This window comes from Colletotrichum jinshuiense, chromosome 1 (assembly GCF_051148585.1).
Source record: "Colletotrichum jinshuiense chromosome 1, complete sequence".
Taxonomy (NCBI): Eukaryota; Fungi; Ascomycota; class Sordariomycetes; order Glomerellales; family Glomerellaceae; genus Colletotrichum; species Colletotrichum jinshuiense.
In genome coordinates, this window is record NC_139302.1 from 5,259,478 (window position 1) to 5,277,499 (window position 18,022).

An 18,022-nucleotide genomic window follows, 5' to 3' on the forward strand; every position below is an offset into this window, starting at 1 on the left:
TTCAGCGAAATCCAACCTGCCAAGATATCGAAAGACTCGGCGGCACCAAGCCTCATTCGACATCAAGCTCATCTATAAAAGCCTCATCAAGTCCACGCCTACAGATCGCATGAAAACCAACGATAGATGGGCTGCTGTGTCCATCTGGCACTCGCCCCATTCGCGCGTTGTTTTGCACGCACTGCCTCAACTCAGCTGACCAGCGCACTCGGAAGTTCATGAGTGACTATGCCTCATAACTTATTTACCAGCGTAAACCCACCGAGAAATTCAAACCATGGCATTTCTGATACTAATTCTGAGGCGGGGGAGTCTGAATCCAAGTGCCTAGTTCAACGGCCCGCTTCAGACTAGGGCATTCACCGGTTCACCGAGGTGAGTTGTCCAAGGTTCATTCTTATTCCCGGGACCCTCTACATCGGTTCTCCTTCCCATGCCGCATTGCTATTGCCCATGCTGCAATCTTCTTTGGGCTTCATATCTCCGTTTCTAACGTTCTGGACAGCTGCTTGCATTCAATAACATGACGTATATTGAGGGCAAAACATTCGATCTCCTCGTGGAAATGAAAATATTTGACGGCATGAGCACTAGCAAAATGCTTCATCGTAACGTCGGGAACCCACTTCTGGGACACCCCCAGATATGGGACACCTTTTTACACCTATTTTCCCTAAAACAGCCCACTTATATCTGCTTACTAATAGAGAATAAAATTATAGGAAAAATCCTATAGATATATAACTAAAAAATAAAGTTAATATATACTTTAATATTTTAAATAACTGATATTTTAACTCTATATATAGTATTAAAAGTAAAGAAGTAGAAAGTGTTAGTAGATAGGTGTAGTCTCCTAGTATTTCTTAACATCTTCTACTACTTGCTAATATTTACTATAACTTTAGTAATACGACATTAAAATAAGATTTAAATCTATATTAATATAAAGTAATATAGTTAAAGTAATATTAAAATACATTATAATTATTATTATAATTAGATTATATATAAATCTTAATATTATATTTTTTATAAGGAAATTAAATAAAAAGTATTATTATAAATTTATAATATAGTATATATATAATTATACTACTTTATATATATTTTATACTTACTAATATACTTAAAATTAACTTTTAATAGAGTTAAACTACTATATAACCTAATTTATAGTAAATATTAATATATAGTAAAAAATGTTAAGAAATACTAAGAGACTCTACCTATTTACTAACACTTTCTAACTTCTAACTTTTAGCATTATATATATATACAAGATAATAATAATATATAATTTAAAAGTATGTATTAGTTTTGTTTTACAGTTATATATCTATATGATTTTTCCTATAATTTTAATCTCTATTAGTAAGCAGATATAAGTGGGCTGTTTTAGGGACAATAGGTGTAAAAAGGTGTCCCATATCTGGGGGTGTCCCAGAAGTGGGTTCCCGACGTTATGTCCCTGCTGGTCTGCCGTCAGGTGCCCTTTGTACGGTAGGTTGCCCCAAGTACAAGCGCCAATATTCTTTTACCATGCAAACTAACCCTTTCATCGCAAGCTTTCCTCCAGCTGGTCATCTCGTCTCTTCGTCAAGCTCTAGTAGCAGGATGATCCTTGCCCCAAAAGCTTAGGGCCACACGGAGACATTGCACCATGACGAATTGCACCAATCAGCGCAACGCCCTCCCTCGTACAAGACGGCCAGTCCATCTGAATTAATCCTGGCAATCCGGCCATTTCCCCTTCCCAACAACCTTGGCATTTCACCCGTGGGCTCAATTACCGGCAGCCGTCTGGGCAATCTGCCGTTGCCTCGAGCATTCTGGAAGAAGCGTAAAAAGGCAAATGCGGCAGCAATGGGTCCGTCATTGCAACCCTGGCTGTTAAGCGCGTCGGCTGACCTTACTAAAAAAGGGGGGAACCAGTAGCACGGGGTTCTCTTTTGGCCCCAGGCCCCGAAACAGGGAGCTCAACTTGGGCCACGAGAGGGGACGGTCTCTTTCTTACTTAATACCCGACGCGTGTGTCTGCGGCACTCGGGTGGCATTCCCCCCTCCAAAACAGGCGAACCGCAACTGGGCATCCCGGCCGAAGCTTTCGCAAATCCGCGCCGGTGCTCGACGAAAGGAGGGACCACCTTTCAACAGAAGCACACGATTGGCGGAGATTTCCTGCTCTCCACGGCAAAAATACTGGCAGAGCCACCATTTCTCCCTCACGAGCATGACAGTCCACGTCGATTGCGCGATTGTCTTACCTTAAGAAGTGGGGAAGAGCCGGATAGAAGGGATAACCGCAGTAGGAAGCTCAACAACCACAGAGCGGATCCGAACGAGCCAGCGACGGAGATTTGAGGAACGCTCGCGCTAGGCCCTTTCGAAACGAGGAAGACCCCGTGTGGGGATCGTCCAAAGGGCCTCGATGTTACCTACCGCACCGCTGCGGCTCGCTTGATTGCTGGTTTTGCTTTCATGCCGCTCGCCGCGTCGGTATTTACTTTAGATGGCACAGAGCGAGGCCAGCCCCTCTCCTGCTTTCAAGACCGGCCTCGCCCAAGTGTGGGCCGAGATGCCCGGACAAGTGGAAACAAATGCCGTGTTCGTCAATATTATCGATATTGAGGAGGCGCTTACAGAGTAGAGAAACAGGACTAACTGGGATAAGGTTGCAGCGGTGATATGTCTGGAATATGGGATTTCCCACAAATCCCGGCTCGGACGGGAGGTTTATTAAGAAGCTGTGAGAACCCATCATAGAGTTCAAAAGAGCTCCGACCTTAAGGCTTCATTCGTTTTTCCAGCATCCTTCGCCCGAATTAATCGTCACTCTTTCCTCGCCCAGTCCCTCCCTATCACCGAAATCATGCGTGCGAACCTTGCTATTGTGGCCGGCTTCCTCGGCCTGGCCTCTGCTCTGCCCACCGACACCGAGGCCGTCGAGAAGCGCCAGACTGTTCCGACGATCTACCTCTGCGGCGACAGCACCACGGCCAAGGCTGGAGGCGGCGCAGGCACCGAGGGATGGGGCACGTACCTCCAGTACTCCTTCTCGACCAGCAAGGCCGTAGTCGACAACCGTGCCATTGGCGGACGCAGCGCTCGCTCTTACACCCGCGAGGGACGTTTCGATACCGTTGCTGGCCTCGTCAAGTCCGGCGACTGGGTCGTCATCGAGTTTGGACACAACGACGGCGGATCGCTGACTCCCACCGACAACGGCCGCACCGACTGCTTCGGCGATGGAGCACAGACCTGCCAGACTACCTACAAGTGAGTCTATGCTTGTGACATCGTGACCTCAGACGAGAGTGTAGCTGATTCTGACTCTCTACGCAGCGGTGTCGCTGAGACTGTTCTCACCTACCCGGCATACCTCAAGAACGCCGCAACCAAGATGAGAAACAAGGGCGCGAAGGTTGTTATCTCGGCTGCTACCCCTAACAACGTCTGGGAGACTGGCACCTACAAGTGGGGATATGACCGCTTCTTCTACTACGCCTGGTGGGTTTCCAACCGTCTTATACAATTCCGTGAACCAATATTAACATAGACAACTCAGGCTCGCTGTTGAACAGCTTGGCGGCCCTTCCAAGGGCTTCTACTTCGTCCCCCACGGCGAGTACGCCGCCCAGGCCATGAAGAACCTCGGTGCTACCACCGTCAACGCCAACTTCCCCAACGACCACACCCACACCTCTCCCTTCCTCGCCGACGCCATGCACAAGGCTTTCGTCCTTGGCCTCCGCTGCGGTACTAGCGCTCTTGCCTCGCTGGCCAAGAACTCGACTGCATCTCTCGAGTCGACCTACCTCGGCTCCTGCGTCGACAGCTACAACTCTACCGTCAACGGCCTTCTGCGGTAAATTCACAACAATTTTGTTCTCTAATGCTTTACAAAAGCGAGGTTCATGCACATACTTGAGGGTTTCTAGGGCCTGGTTAGGCGCCGATGTTGGCCGTTCTGCCCTGAACTGTATTGTATATAAAACTACATATTGACATATCTTTAACAACTTCGCGCTGTTATCAGCCTATCTTCTGTGAGCTTGATTGCGTTGACTTGTTCACTGAAAACCCACCGCAATCGAGTTCGGTGACCCATGTTGCACTCACTCGCCAAGACCAAGATGTAAGATCCTAAAGACCCTTTCCACAAGAAGAGTATCGAGAAGGCAAATGGTAATGAAATTTTCTGCCGCTTTGAGCATTCTCTCGACATTGGTTCGTTTTTGAGGTGCCATGCTGAACTCCTGGAGGACCTCGCTTTAGAGACGAACAACCTTGTTGCTGTGTTCAGCGTATTCGTTGGGAGACCAGGCAGCAGGGTGGATTGGACCAAGCCTTGGCTCGAGCAGGAGATTTGCGGCTTTCTCTTCTGCGTCGTCATGTTCACCTCGGGCGTAGAAATTCCGGATATCCCTGTACGTCATCTTAAACATTTCTGCAAAAACAGTTGTTAATGCATCGAAACAAGAAAATAATAGTAACTTACCGCCGAACTGATCGAGTTCATCAAATTGGTCAGTCATCTTCTTGATGTAACGATACAGTGCTGTGACTTCGAAATGATGGGAGATATCGGGTTACCCTCCTGCCCGAAGCCCAAAAGAATAAAGGAAAAAGGAGAGGTTGCGATTATGACAGCCCCAGAACTGTGGGTGCCACAAGAAGATTCAGAAGATTGAGGTCAAAATTATTTGGAGCTGTTATCCGGATAGGAACGCATGCAAAAAGACTTCGAAGAGCGGTTATTCGGTGTACACCTATCAGCATCTCCGGGAGATGATTCTTAGCATTAGCCGTCGCCTTAAGGTGTACAGCGACGAATTGAACCATTCGGCCGAGCAATTTCAAGAAGAATTGGTTGGTTTTCCATGGACTACTGATGTTGGCGTTGGAGATGATGCAGACAAGGTTAGCCTCTTGTATGTAGACGATTAGGATATGAAAGAAGACAGCCATCAAATGGCAGAATGAGGAGACGGACCCCAGGATATAGAGGTAAGCTAATATTACATTCCCAGATCCAAACTTGTTCGATTTGCAACGCTCTTGTTTCTGCAAGCTCCTAGCCCTTTTCGTTGTATCTTTGGTGCCATTGTCAACGTCATTTCGTCCAAACCAATCAGGCTTGGCACTCAGCACATGACGGAACATGCAACTCCTGTGCATATAGACAGATAGATACTCTGTAGAACCTCTCAGGGGGTTTGGACCTTTAAGATATCTGATCACACCTAGTTTTCACTTTGTTGTTCATATGTTGAGTCGTTTCTGCATTGTTGGTCTGTTCTGCATTAGTTCTTCTATTGCAACATCTCGCGACTCTTTTGAGATTTATCCCGACCCCTCGGCAGTCTTAACCCCTCTGGCAGATCCGAAATAGCTGTTAGCCTATGTGGCTTTAGGGCGAAGAAAAGGCCAAAATGCCATCCTAACCATTCACCACGGATTTACCCGAAACTCATTCAGCCGATGTTGACGACGACGCGCTGTCCGAGAGGTGAAACCAATACCAGGTGCTCTTGTCCACTGCGGAGAACGATCCGAACAACCCGAGTGATGAATCTTCTTTCCTTCACGTCGTCGAAGTATCGCGTGCTGCCATGGAGAGGGGCAATGGCGAGGCTTTTGAGGTCGGGCTGTCAGCTGCCTACAACGATATGAATAACGAAGTTTGCCGAATGTTATGGTTACTTTGGTGGAAGAGGCCGAATCAATGAGACCGGGGTGTGATATGCTTGGATTGACCAGTCAGCCTGGTGACTAGCTCAGCACTACGCTGTTGTCTTTGATTTTCATTCGAAAGGGAGCACGTTTCTTGTGGAAAAATTGGAATCAGGTCATGGAGGAAGGGGCACAATGATGGCTCAAATCCAACATTTGAGCTACAAGGAAATATTGTGGCACAGCCCGCATTGTTAGATAGCTTCAGGAACCAAAAAGTTTTCGTTTTCCTATTCAAGCCCATTCTCCACTTCTATTTCATACCCTTGATTACACTGGATCGCCCTCAAAACATGTCAATAGGACCATGCTTCCTAGAATCATACAACTCAATACAGGGTCTGCAACATTACAATGGTAAGCTTTTCAGCAACATCTTTCTCGGCTATTTCAATGGAATCCACAGATATTTGTTGCCGTCCAGCTAGCGCTGCGCATATGTCTCAGTGACGACACTGTGGAGTCTGCGACCGCTCAGTCTCAATGTCTCACGCTATTCTTATCGTTGGCTGTAGGATGCACTTGTGTCTCCCCCCCTCCCGTTACCAGGGATGAGATCAGCTCGGATTGGAGGCTGACAGCCACTGGCGGAGCTGACGGCCTGTCGCCATAAGCACATTATTGGCCGGGATACGGCAAACAAATTCCCAGCATGCACCAGGCTGCGGGTGCCTGCAGATAATGATGGGGCTGATACTGGCAGTTTAAAAACCACCCGTCACCTCAACCCACGATGGATTTGCGATTGCCTCGCCAATTGTTCTCGATATCCGCCAAAGCTGTCGTAGCCGCAGACTACCGTGGGAGCCAGGCATCGTATCACACTCCGAGGCATTGAATCCTGCTATCCCGCACCCAAGCCCGTCGTCGCCATGGCGCCCGAACATTCCGACGACAAGATCTCGCTGGAGTTCATCACTACCGGCAACGTGTGGATGCGCAACCCGATGCAGGGCCAGCCCATCAGCAACCGCAGCATCGCCCTCCGCCTCCTCCGCTCCTTCACCGGCGATTGGCTTGGCCCCATGCCGCTCGGGGCCTTCCTCATCCGCCACCCGAACGGCCCGATCCTCTTCGACACGGGCGTGTCGACGCACTGCACCGAGCCGGGCTACTTCCCCTGCTGGAACCCAGTCCCGGGCTTCCTCAACAAGCTCGAGGTCACAAAGGAGGACGGCATCGTCGAGCAGCTGAGCCAGCGCGGCATCAAGCCCACGGACCTGCAGTTCATCATCATCAGCCACCTGCACCACGACCACGCGGGCGGGCTGGAGGAACTGGCCGTCGCGGCGCCGGACGTCCCGATATACGTCGGGTCCGAGCACTGGGACGCCTTTGGGAAGCACCCGATCTACGCCGCCATGCAGGGCTGCACCCCGGACCGCTGGCCCAAGGACTTCCAGCCGAGGATACTGGACTTTGAGGAGAAGCGCGCGGTCGGGCCCTGGGAGAGGTCGTGCCAGCTCACGGCGAACGGCACCGTGGTTGCGGTCGACACGCCGGGGCACGTGCCGGGACACATCTCGCTGATTGTGGTGGGCGACAACGACGACGGGACGAAGACGACGTATCTCCTGACGGGGGATGCGACGTACGCCATCAGTGTGTTGGAGAAGGAGGAGCCGGACGGTGCGAATACCGACCCGGTGGCTGCGTTTGAGAGCTTGAAAAAGATCAAGGAGTATGCTAGGCAACACGAGGTGGTCGTGCTGCCGAGTCACGACCCGGATACTCCGCGACTACTTAAAGATAAGGTGGTTTACCGCCCGGGAAAATAGACCCAGAATACACACATGGAGCAGGGAGGGAAAAAGGGGGCCCGGTTTGGATGGGGAACTGCCATCTGCGGGCTGGGGACTTTGCGGGAAATGGCTTCGGGTTCATAAGAGTAATGCTTATAGATATTTCTGGTTCCCTGGGCTTATTGACAAGACTACTGTGAGATCAGGTGCCATGATATCCCACTCCGTATTGGCACATCACTCCCAGGGGATACGCGATGTGATGTGGCGTTCGTGGGAGACTGTAGAACAAGCAACCAGTACCAGCCAGCATTGCCGGATTCAAGAATCGAAACAACGTGTCAATGGACGATTTGGCAGGCATGCGGCTTGAAATAAGGATGTATCCGCAGCGGGACGGGAGCGAGCTTGGGCCGTAGGTCCCACATCGATCGGCAGGCTGTGGGTGCGGGGGATTGGTATGTTGGGGAATGATCGTCAAGGGCGGGTTCGAAGGGTGGTCGGAGAGCGTTGATGCTCTCGAACATCCCGTTATCGAGGCATTCGAATGATCATACAAACGACAGAGGCCTTGTGCTCAGCCCCTTGGCCTCCGGAAAATTGGTCTCTAGCTGTCGAGCTGGCCACAGTATCAACCCAGGCATGTCCCCAATGGCATTTTGGTCCGCTCTTGATAGTTGTTGACGGAATCTTCTGATCGGCATCGCAAGCACGAACAAACTGTTCTTGACGTGAGCCTCATGTCAGAGTAACTGCTCAATACCCTCTTGAGCCATCGATCGAGCGAGATCCAAACCAATCTGGCGGTAGCAAGTGTCCCTGAATGCTGTCGAGGGTCCGAAAAGTTGGGCGTGAGAAAGTCTCCTCAATTTATTGAGGCTTCCACGTACGCTTCTGGGAAAATGTTCGGTCAATCGATTCCGAGACGATGGGACTTGACAATTTGGCAAATACACTCGACAGCATCAACGTTGAAGAGTGTGAAAACCCGCTGCCAAGTGCGTAGTGTCTCGGCAATTGACGCTTGGTGGCGACGTCTGATTTCTTGGACGCAACTCCGACGGCAGCTATACATAGCTATATGAGTCCAATCGAGTCCACAGTTGGGTCTTGCTGAGGCATTTTCATTTTCTTCGTTGGGAGAAAGCAGCGGCAGCCCCGCGTCGCGATGCCGACGGTACGACGCGCCGCTGTCGGACCGGACACCGCGATCGTCAGGCTTGGTCCGTCTTGAACCCGGCGGGGCGTAAACCTAGAACGCCGACGTCATGCATCTATCCTCGGGTCAAGATCCCCTCAAAACCGGCTCGATTTTCCACCAAAGTCACCTCATTTCGTGGAGCGAACAATCCTCACCAAGTTGAGAGAGGCATCTCATTTTCTAGTCGCGCAGCAACCACCATCAATCGCAACCATGGGCGCCGACCAAATCCCAGAAACCATGAAGGCCGTCCAAGTCACCTCCTTCAAATCCCCCTACGAAATCACCACCGTCCCCGTCCCGGCCCCCCTCGCGCCGCACGACCTCCTCGTCAAAGTCGCCGTCGCGTCGTACTGCCACACCGACGGCATGGTCTCGGTCGGTGTCTTCGGTACCAAACTGCCCTGTACGGCATCCCACGAAGGTTCCGGCACCGTCGTGGCCGTCGGGACGGCCGTGGGCGGCTTCAAGACGGGGGACAGGGTCATGTGCGGGCTGCCGCTGCACCCTTGCGGGACGTGCTACGACTGCACCGGCCCCGAGACGTTCCGGCAGTATTGCACCGGCGTTGACGGGCACGTCGGCGTCCATGTTGACGGGTGCTTTGCCGAGTATGTGAGGGTTGACTCACGGTCCACCGTTGCCATCCCGGATGCGGTCTCTTTTCTCAGCGCCGCGCCGCTGGCGTGCGCCGGGCGCACTGTCTGGAGGGGCGTGAAGCAGGCCGGGCTCGAAAAGGGGCAGTGGCTCGCCATCGTAGGCTCGGGTGGCGGGCTGGGACACCTGGGGGTCCAGATGGCGAAGGCGCTTGGCCTTCGCGTCGTTGGCATCGATGCGCGCGGCGAGGGGCTGGAGCTGACGAGAAATAGCGGCGCCGACGTCGTGCTTGATGCGCGGAGGGACAAGGGCGAGGTTGTGAAGGAGGTGCAGAAGGCGACGGGCGGCTCAGGGGCGGATGCGACGCTCAACTTGTCGGACGCGGAGTCCGCTGCTGGGTTGGCGTGCGCGGTTACCAAGATGCATGGCGCAATGGTGCAAATTGCGCAACCGGACGAGGTCAAGATTCCATTCCACGAGCTCGTGTTCCGGGATATCAGGGTGCGTGGTACCCTCCTCTGCTCGCGGGAGGAGAGTGAAAGCCTCGTGAGGCATGTAGCGGAGCATGATATCAAGTTGCAATCCAATGTCTTCCACGGGCTGGACAAAATTCACCAGCTCGTCGACCTGGTCCAAACTGGCAAAATGAGTGGCAAGGCTGTTATAATTATCGACGAAGAACAGATGGAGCATGAGAAACATATCGGCGCAAAGTTCTAATGCATTAATATCATGTCTTCTTCGTTTCTAACACAGCTCAACATCCTAGCGTTACATTATAACTCATAATCATGATTCCGTAGGCGTAACCGCTGTGACATCCCTTCGGTGCTTATCCCATGGGCTTCCGCCCTTGTTCGTCGGCGTGTCGGCGTGATGGCTCGCAATTTTAGTGTCAACGGGCGCCTGCCGCGGTTTATCGCTCGCCTTACCACCGCTCGTAAATAAGCCATGCAGCTTTTCCGAAATACCGCCTTCGCTACTACCGCCACCGCCGCCACTACTGCTGTTTTCTCCCTTCAAGGCGCCCGTCAATGTCGAGGACCCGGGCGACGTCGAGGGGCCATGCGTCTCAATGGCCCTCGTATTGGAGTTTCCGCGGCCATGTCCGCCACCAACCTGTCCCGCATCAGAAGGGAACTTTTCCGTGGGACCCTTGGCCGTGCTACGGCTGGGGTCCTCCGTGTTACCGCTTAGTAGGCCAGAGCCGATGTCTGTACCGCCCGTCGCGTGGTTGTTGCCCACACCGGCGCCGCCCAGGCCGAGGTCGCGCTTCGCGTTCGCATGCTGCCTCTTCTGGGCGACAACCTCGTCGGACGACGGGCGTGGATGGTCGGCGTTGGAGACCTGTTGGGCGGGATCACCGGATGTGTTTGAAGGCTGACGGGCGTAGTAGACGCCGCCCCCAAGCACTGCTGCGGCGCCCATTAGGGGTGCTGCGAGACTTTGGCGAGACATATTGTTTTTTTGGGGGGGTATTACGATCAGGCGGGGAATAAATGGTAATCGTCGAGTTCAACTTTGTAACCCAGATCAATAAGAGTTTGATGTCAGGCTGTTGGTATTATTGACGTTGTGTGTGACGAGTGACGTTGAAGTGTACTTGATCGAAGGGAGGAAATTTTGCATTGAGCCCTGCTTCATTATAACTGTTCTTCTCTGACAAACCATGGCATCATCCATCAGAGCATTTTACGCATGCCAGAGCTCTCCACCTCATCTGACGCGAGGCGCAAATCGATGACAGCTCGTCGTGGGGGTGGTGACATCAGCATGCGGTGCGAGCGTCCGTGGCTGCGGAGCGCCAATTGCTGATCGATCGGCAGGGACCTCCATCGATGATGAGCCTATGATTCGCCAATGCGGCGATTTCAGCTCCTTCTCCCAGCGTGGCCATCTGGAGGACCGCCCGATCTAGGTCTGGTTGAATTAAACTATCATTATTGTTCAAAGTTTTATTTCGAATATGGCCTCTGAGATTGGATCCCGACGCTGCGTCCCCCCCGCCCCGAGCGCAACTTCGCCGCCGGCCTGATGTGGGACATTACATGATTCCCCACACACGGGCCGGGTCGGAGGCCCAGTGCATCGGGTTTCCGGCGTCGGGAACATTCTCTTCGGCCGGGGGACGCTCCTGTCCCTCGGTGTCCATCCTGCTTTCCTCATTTCGGCACCTCCACTCCCTGCTGCTCCATCCAGTTCATCTTCCGGCCCAATGCCTTCCTCGCGTAGACCAGAATAGCAGCCGCAAACGCCGCGCCCATGCACGACGCCTGCACGACCACGAAGCCCGTCCCGAACCGCGCATCCACGTTGCCCGCCCGGGGCCTGTCGACAAACGTCTTGAGCATCATCCCGTTCAGCGAGAGCACGAACGCCGGAAGGAATGCGGCGCACGGGAGCGTGAACCAGGCCCACACGCGGTAGCGGTCCCAGAAGCCGGGCGGGAGGGCCTCGATCTCGGCGCGCGAGCCGCGCGGGCAGGGGCACACGCGCTTCAGGCACGAGAAGTAGCACTGGCAGCGCAGCCAGCTGGGGCGCACGGCGATGAGGACCTCGGCCAGCGCGATGAAGGAGACGAGGAGGAGCGAGTAGGCGAGCGAGACGTAGGTCAGGGTTGTGGGCAGCATGAAGTAGCCGGTGCGAAAGGCGGCGAAGAAGGGCGAGGTGCAGGGGCTCGAGCTGCTGTAGCAGGCCCATTCGGAAGACGGGACGGAGAGCTGTTTGCCGATGGTGGTGAAGTCGTATGGAAGGTGAGGGGAGGGGCCGACGATTCCTGCGGTCGAGGCGCTGGGGTATTCGTAGCCAAAGGAGGCGGCGAATTGGTGCATCGTCACGAGGTATGAGTCGGGATCCGAGGGTGAGGAAACGATGCCGTCAAACTGCAGTTGTTGTCAGTAAAGGCAAGGTCGCAGACCACGCAAAACACCCTGACGTTTCTGACTGACCTTGATAATGGACAGGCTGGATAGCGCGAGGCTTTTAGATCCATCGCTGCCGCGGATGACCCATGTGCCAGCGACGAATGTGAGGACCTGGGCAATGACGATGAAGAAGGCCAAGGCGTAAGGTAGGACGAGGAGACTCGTGCGTATGCGCTGTCGCGCGCTGGGCGGGGATGTTTCTGTCACCAAGCTTTCCATCTTGCGAGACGGGTGTCCTAGACCGTGACTGAATTTGAACTGCCCGAGTGGCTTCTGTCTGGGTGATGTCGAAGTAGTCTTCGTCGATTTGGGATCACGGTACGGCCGTTGCAGACGCAGATCACGGGCCCGGGGAAGTGGGCGACTTTATTAATTGTAGATCCAGACCAGCTTGGTCTGGGAGAATGCATGCATTCGTATCAAGGGAGATGGACAAGCTTAGTGTATAAGCGTCTCGAGGTATTGGCATGTCGGCTGGGGCTGTGCCGCGTTAGCAACTCCCGTGTTCTAAAAACGGGTTGCGCGCGAGCGCCTGGTTGGCTCTTAGCATCGCCCAGTACCGTGTCATTGGCCGTGTCACTTCGCTTGTAGTGGAATTCCGCCCATACGTATCATACCCCCAGCGATGAGTGCCTACACGCCCTGGGGGCACCCCTGGTTCCGACATGCGCCTTCGCAAATATCGCCCCTCGATTGACTCCTTGATCTGCATCTTCTGGACCTGCAACTACTGCCAGCAACAACACATAAAGATGAGTCTTGGTTGCAGACGGCCCCCAATTTGATCTCCGATATCCATGACATGCACTGCGGGTAAAGCATGATGCCCTATGATGGAGCCTCGTGCGGCACTATTGAGGGGTTAGCTGGGATGGGCAGGGCCAATATCCACCTTGGTCTGTTAGGGTGATGGACATCATTGCGACAGGGGAGGATAGGAACGCGGGATATGGGGCTTGTGGATGAAAGGATAGGGCCCTCATGATTTGGCAAAGAATGGAAACCGGGTATTGATTGCCAGGCAATCCGTTTGCATGGAAACCATACTGTGAAGTAGCACATGCAGCTTGGGTAGGATTGCTTCCTTTTGATGTCACAATCTTCAGTCCGCACCTTCGACTCGACTGATTTTCAACCACACCGAGTCGCAGTACCAAAGTTTTGGGCAAACCAGTATCTATGGAGGGAGAGGCTAAGTCATTAAGGCATTCCAGAGAGTAGAATAATACGGAAGCTGACTTGTTGAACAGAAAGATGCATGAAAAACTACAATATTAAATTATGGCGAGGCACGCCTTATACTAGTTACCGGTATCCTATCATGACCAGCTTCGAGATATCGAAACCACTGAACAAACTCCCAATCTCGCATGTGAGGAGAAATGCCTCAGATGTCTTCATCTACAGGTCTTGTTCCACTACTCCCTCACTTCATCTGTCGTCTAGTTTAGCTGGGGAAAAGTCTGTTCGTGCGCTTAAATGGAGCAGTCACCGAAACTCTTTGCTAAGACATACAACTTCTCCCGGAGCAGGTTGGCCGAAAACCGACAGCTGCTTCTCTTGCGACTCAGGCTTCTGGCGAGTCATTATTTGTTGTGCTGCCTTCGCTATTCTCATCATCATCATCATCCTCGTGCCGGGATACGGGGTCGAGAGTTTCATGAGCCTCGCCTCATCCTCGTGGCAACGGCAACCATTCCTAGGTGGCACGCCACGTTTCGAAGGACTTCAACGCCGTCAAGCTCCAGACGCCCGACTTGCGCCACCCTTCTCTCTCCATTGGCACGCTTGGTCCGACGTAGACCTGCCGGGGGTGCACCTCGGCCATCTTCGCCAGATCCGCAATGCGTAACGCGTTGCGGCTCAGCAACGCCCAGAAATCATCAAACAGCACCCTCCCGAGCACCCTCACGGTGCCGTCGAACTCTTGGCGCTGCTGGTCCGCGCCGCCGCCTCTGTTGCTCCGGTTCCTGAATCGTTCTTCGGCCGCCCGCACGGCAAGCACGAAGCTCCCCAGGTCGCCGCGGGGGATGATCGGCTCGGCATCGTCCCGGATCGGGTCCAGGTACGACTCGATGGAGGCCTTGTCGGCGGCCAAGAAGACGTCCTCGCTCACGGTCAGGAAGTTCTCGCAGGCCGGCGATTTCCTGTACTCCCGGTAATGCCTGCGCTCGTTAGCATCTGCTCCAGGGCGGGCGTTTTCGGGCAACCTACCGTTTCGCCGCTTCGATGTCCCCCTCGGGGATGCCGTGCTCCCGTCCATCGATCCATCGCACCTTGCACTTGGGCTTGACGGACGCGGCACCGTCCACCCCTTCGCCCCAGACCGTGACGTCGTCCTTGAACTTGCCAAGGAACGTCCGCCACTCCTCGTCCGACTGCCCGTACCAGATCCGGTACCCGACGAACCCCCACACCCGCAACGGACGCTGGACCGCCATCTGCATGGTGCTCTTCAGGCTGCCAATCCAGGGCTCGTCTCCCAGTTCCGGCGCCGGCCCTCGCAGTTCACGCCTCACGTGCTGGTACGCCTGGATCTGCGACCGGCACGTCCGCTCCATGTACCGCGGGTCCGAGAACGGGTACTGTGTGCCCGCTTGCACGTTGTCCATGACCATCTGCATCTGCGCGGCCCCGCTGACGTGCTTGCATCGTATGCCGTAGATCTTCGAGCGCAGGCGCATGTCGTACGGGTAGTGGGTCATGGGCTGCTTCCCGTCGTAGCCGTTCCAGTTGTCCCTCAGTCTCGGCGCCGCCGCGGTGAGGGTCCGCAGCGTGAACCCGAAGAGGGGCAGCATGATCTTCGTGTCGGCCTTGTTCGTGATCTCGGTGAGGTCGTGGATGCCGTCCAGGATCACCATCTGCGCCGGCGAGGCCACGTCGCCTTGGACGGCCGTCGTGCCCCTCAGCCGCAGGATCAGCGCCTCCCGCATCTCGTCCACCCTCGCCATCACCCACGCGTGCGCTCTCGCCGCCACGGTCTCGAAGAAGTCGACCATGAACTCCTCCCACGCCGCCGTCACCGACACCGTGGCCCGGCCCCTCTGCTGCCGGTACGCGTTCAGCGCCCTCTCGAAGTCGTGGCACGCCGTCCAGACGCCGTTGCACGCCTTGCGCATGCGCGCCCCGTTGTGCGGCAGGTTGAGATACTCGAACGCATCGACCACGGTGCAGATGTACTGGCACGCCCGCTTGAAGCCCGCCGGCTCATGCAGCCCCTTCTGCCGCCACCTCGTCAAAGACAGGGGCGGCAGCCCGTGAAGCAGCCGCATCTTCATGTGGTGCAGGTCCCTGTCGCACTCGGTGCTCGTGGTGGTGACCATGGACAGCAGGTCGCCGATGCCGCCGATGGCGGACATGGCGCGGTTCAATCCCGAGTCGGTGCGGATCTGGCAGGTGTTGAACGGCGCAGGAGCCCATTGGTTGTAGGGCGTCGCGAAGAGCCCCTTTTCGTCTCCCTCAAACGAGCGCAGCTGCGTCGGCTGCTTGCCGCTGAAGAGCGTGCCGCCACTCATCAGGACGAAGGAGAACTGGATGAGTAGGTCCAGAGGCAAGGCCTGACCATCGACTGAGGGGGTAACAATGGTGAGGATGCCGCCCGCGAGATGAGTCCGGGGGGTTCACTTACCCGTCATGACGAGGTGCGGATGCGTGTAATTGGGGTTGACGACGACAACACCCCGCGGGATATTCATCGTCTCGGTGTTTCGCCAAGACATCCTGGAGTCATTTATTTTTATGAGGTTTACTACAATAAGACACGATTATTCTCAGGCATCACCGAGTTGAAAAATCGGCGTCAATGAACGGTTTTATATCCAGCATTCCTCCAACAATACATCGTTGGTCGTTCAGATGGATATGCCATGGGCTCATGTCTGCCTACCGGGGCCCTGTCGCCACTGTCGAATAGGGGACTTGAATTGGGGCAGGGGTGTGTTGGGAGAAAGAATTCTAGTGGCCTGGAAGCCTGGAATGGAGACAAGAGCGCCAAAAAAACGTGCGTGGCTGCCTAGAAAGATTCGCTAGCTCTATTGGGGTATAGATGGCGGAAACAACCCGTCAATTCTTATGGACACGGGCTTCAACAAGCATGGCGATCGAGTCTTCATGATCTAGACTGGGCCGTTGGTTTAAATAGAGCAATGGCCCAAAGACATGCATCATGCCAATGCGGCGGCATGCCTGTGTTCACAGTTGCGTCTTCTAATACTCAACCTCTATTTCCACAACCTTGCTGGAGCCTCGATGCCAAGCACCCGTAAAATCACAACTCAGGTCAGGGAGGTATGGATGTCTAGAATAATATGATGGCTGAAAAGCGACACTCGAAAGATTTCGCGGGGAATTGGCTGAGTCGGCGAGGTCATTAACACATCGAGAGTGACTGCCTGCTTGAAAGCACAACTGTTTAGAATACCTGATATCTGAATACATATCAAGAATTTGGACTATGCTGTGTTGACGGTGTATGAAATTTGTGGACAACGTGAGTGGGAGGTTCACGGCCCTCGAAAATATAATACTGTTTGTTTCGATTATCGATCCAAAATAGAAACGCAAACAAAGTTAAGCATTGAGAAATGACCTATACTTGTGACTAGTGATGTAAAGGCTGCAATATTATTGACACAAAGACATCTCATGCATGCGGGCTCAGCTACAATTGCGTGTAAGAAACAGAATAAGCGAAGTGTATGATACCTTTAATGAAAAATCATATCGGATCATATCGGCGAGAACAATGGTAATGAGAGGTCTACAATGAAACATTAAACAACCAGTATGCGCTCTTGAGGTCTGTCGAAAGTCGACTTAAAAAGAACCCCCAGGCCGGGGAGCAAGGAATCAAGCCGAGTTGACTTTGTTGCGGAAGCTTCCTGTTCCCGGCCAACCGGATCAGAGCGGCTAATCACGGTAAGCGATGCAACTGCGCGCACAAGTGAACAGAGGACGCAAACCTTAACCTCATTGCGACTTCACAGAACGACCAACGTCATGATCTCTTCGGAATTGACGAGGACGACGACGGGAACCGACTTGCTGGCTACATGAGCTGTTGTGCACACGATTGCTTCCATCGCCTTGTTGGCTCAGTGGTAAAGCGTCTCACTAGTAATGAGAAGATCGGCGGTTCGATTCCGCCACGAGGCAATATCAGTCCACGGAATACCATATTCTTTTTGCTCTTTTGGACGTCCCTACTAATGATATCTCTCTTGTAGGAGATTCCAATGTTTTTTATGTGTCCTATGCGTACAGAGCATGTCAATTGAGTGGCTTGCTTTGTCGCTCTCTCGCCTCTTTCCACAGCCGGTATACCAACCAACCTAAACCTTCGAAAAAGGGGGTTCGGTTCCTCAAGCGAGGAATCTCTCGCCTAGTAGGGCTGTCCACGTTCAATGCAGTGCATCCCGATTGGCAGACCCGGCCATCGGCGGCGCGTGACAACAAGGACATCTCTTGTCCGGGGCGGTCGCGAGATTGGATGTCCGGGATGGGAACCCCGCGAAGGCCGCCTGGCGGCTGTGCAGAGGGGAGGGGCCTCAGGGATTCCCGCTGCGCCCTGGAAAGTGGGCGGAGGACGGCAAGGTCGGGTCCTCGGGTCCGCGGGTCCCCTCCCATTCTTCCCAATTGAGATGACAGGCGATTGCCAGAAGATTGGATGGCCCACGCAGGCGAGGCAGCTAAACCGCATTTTCTGCCTGCGAGTTAGAATACGCATCCCTGATGCGACAGATGGGGTAAGATGGCCCATCATACAAGACAAGCCCATGGCGTGCTCTCCTTAATCGATGGCTTCTATTGCTACCACTACCGGA

General features: G+C 53.8%; 6 protein-coding genes across 6 annotated transcripts; 3 read left to right on the top strand and 3 right to left on the bottom strand.

Annotated features, from left to right (window-relative positions):
• Positions 1-2,872: 2,872 nt before the first annotated feature.
• EsH8_I_001366 (uncharacterized protein) lies at positions 2,873-3,872 on the top strand (the record flags this gene model as incomplete). Its single annotated transcript, XM_083268779.1, has 3 exons — positions 2,873-3,279; positions 3,346-3,510; positions 3,569-3,872. 3 exons carry the CDS (start codon positions 2,873-2,875, stop codon positions 3,870-3,872), a joined length of 876 nt encoding a protein of 291 aa, XP_083119217.1.
• A 2,736-nt stretch (positions 3,873-6,608) lies between these two features.
• On the top strand, positions 6,609-7,514 carry EsH8_I_001367 (N-acyl homoserine lactonase family protein; the record flags this gene model as incomplete). The annotated part of the gene is made up of 1 exon (XM_083268780.1): positions 6,609-7,514. One exon carries the CDS (start codon positions 6,609-6,611, stop codon positions 7,512-7,514), a length of 906 nt encoding a protein of 301 aa, XP_083119218.1.
• A 1,378-nt stretch (positions 7,515-8,892) lies between these two features.
• EsH8_I_001368 (uncharacterized protein) lies at positions 8,893-9,996 on the top strand (the record flags this gene model as incomplete). The annotated part of the gene is made up of 1 exon (XM_083268781.1): positions 8,893-9,996. The coding sequence occupies one exon, from the start codon at positions 8,893-8,895 to the stop codon at positions 9,994-9,996; it is 1,104 nt and encodes a 367-aa protein (XP_083119219.1).
• Positions 9,997-10,065: 69 nt separating this feature from the next.
• EsH8_I_001369 (uncharacterized protein) lies at positions 10,066-10,734 on the bottom strand (the record flags this gene model as incomplete). The annotated part of the gene is made up of 1 exon (XM_083268782.1): positions 10,066-10,734. The coding sequence occupies one exon, from the start codon at positions 10,732-10,734 to the stop codon at positions 10,066-10,068; it is 669 nt and encodes a 222-aa protein (XP_083119220.1).
• A 704-nt stretch (positions 10,735-11,438) lies between these two features.
• Positions 11,439-12,419, bottom strand: EsH8_I_001370 (uncharacterized protein; the record flags this gene model as incomplete). The annotated part of the gene is made up of 2 exons (XM_083268783.1): positions 11,439-12,158; positions 12,225-12,419. 2 exons carry the CDS (start codon positions 12,417-12,419, stop codon positions 11,439-11,441), a joined length of 915 nt encoding a protein of 304 aa, XP_083119221.1.
• A 1,480-nt stretch (positions 12,420-13,899) lies between these two features.
• Positions 13,900-15,919, bottom strand: EsH8_I_001371 (uncharacterized protein; the record flags this gene model as incomplete). The annotated part of the gene is made up of 3 exons (XM_083268784.1): positions 13,900-14,365; positions 14,415-15,768; positions 15,829-15,919. 3 exons carry the CDS (start codon positions 15,917-15,919, stop codon positions 13,900-13,902), a joined length of 1,911 nt encoding a protein of 636 aa, XP_083119222.1.
• Positions 15,920-18,022: the final 2,103 nt, after the last annotated feature.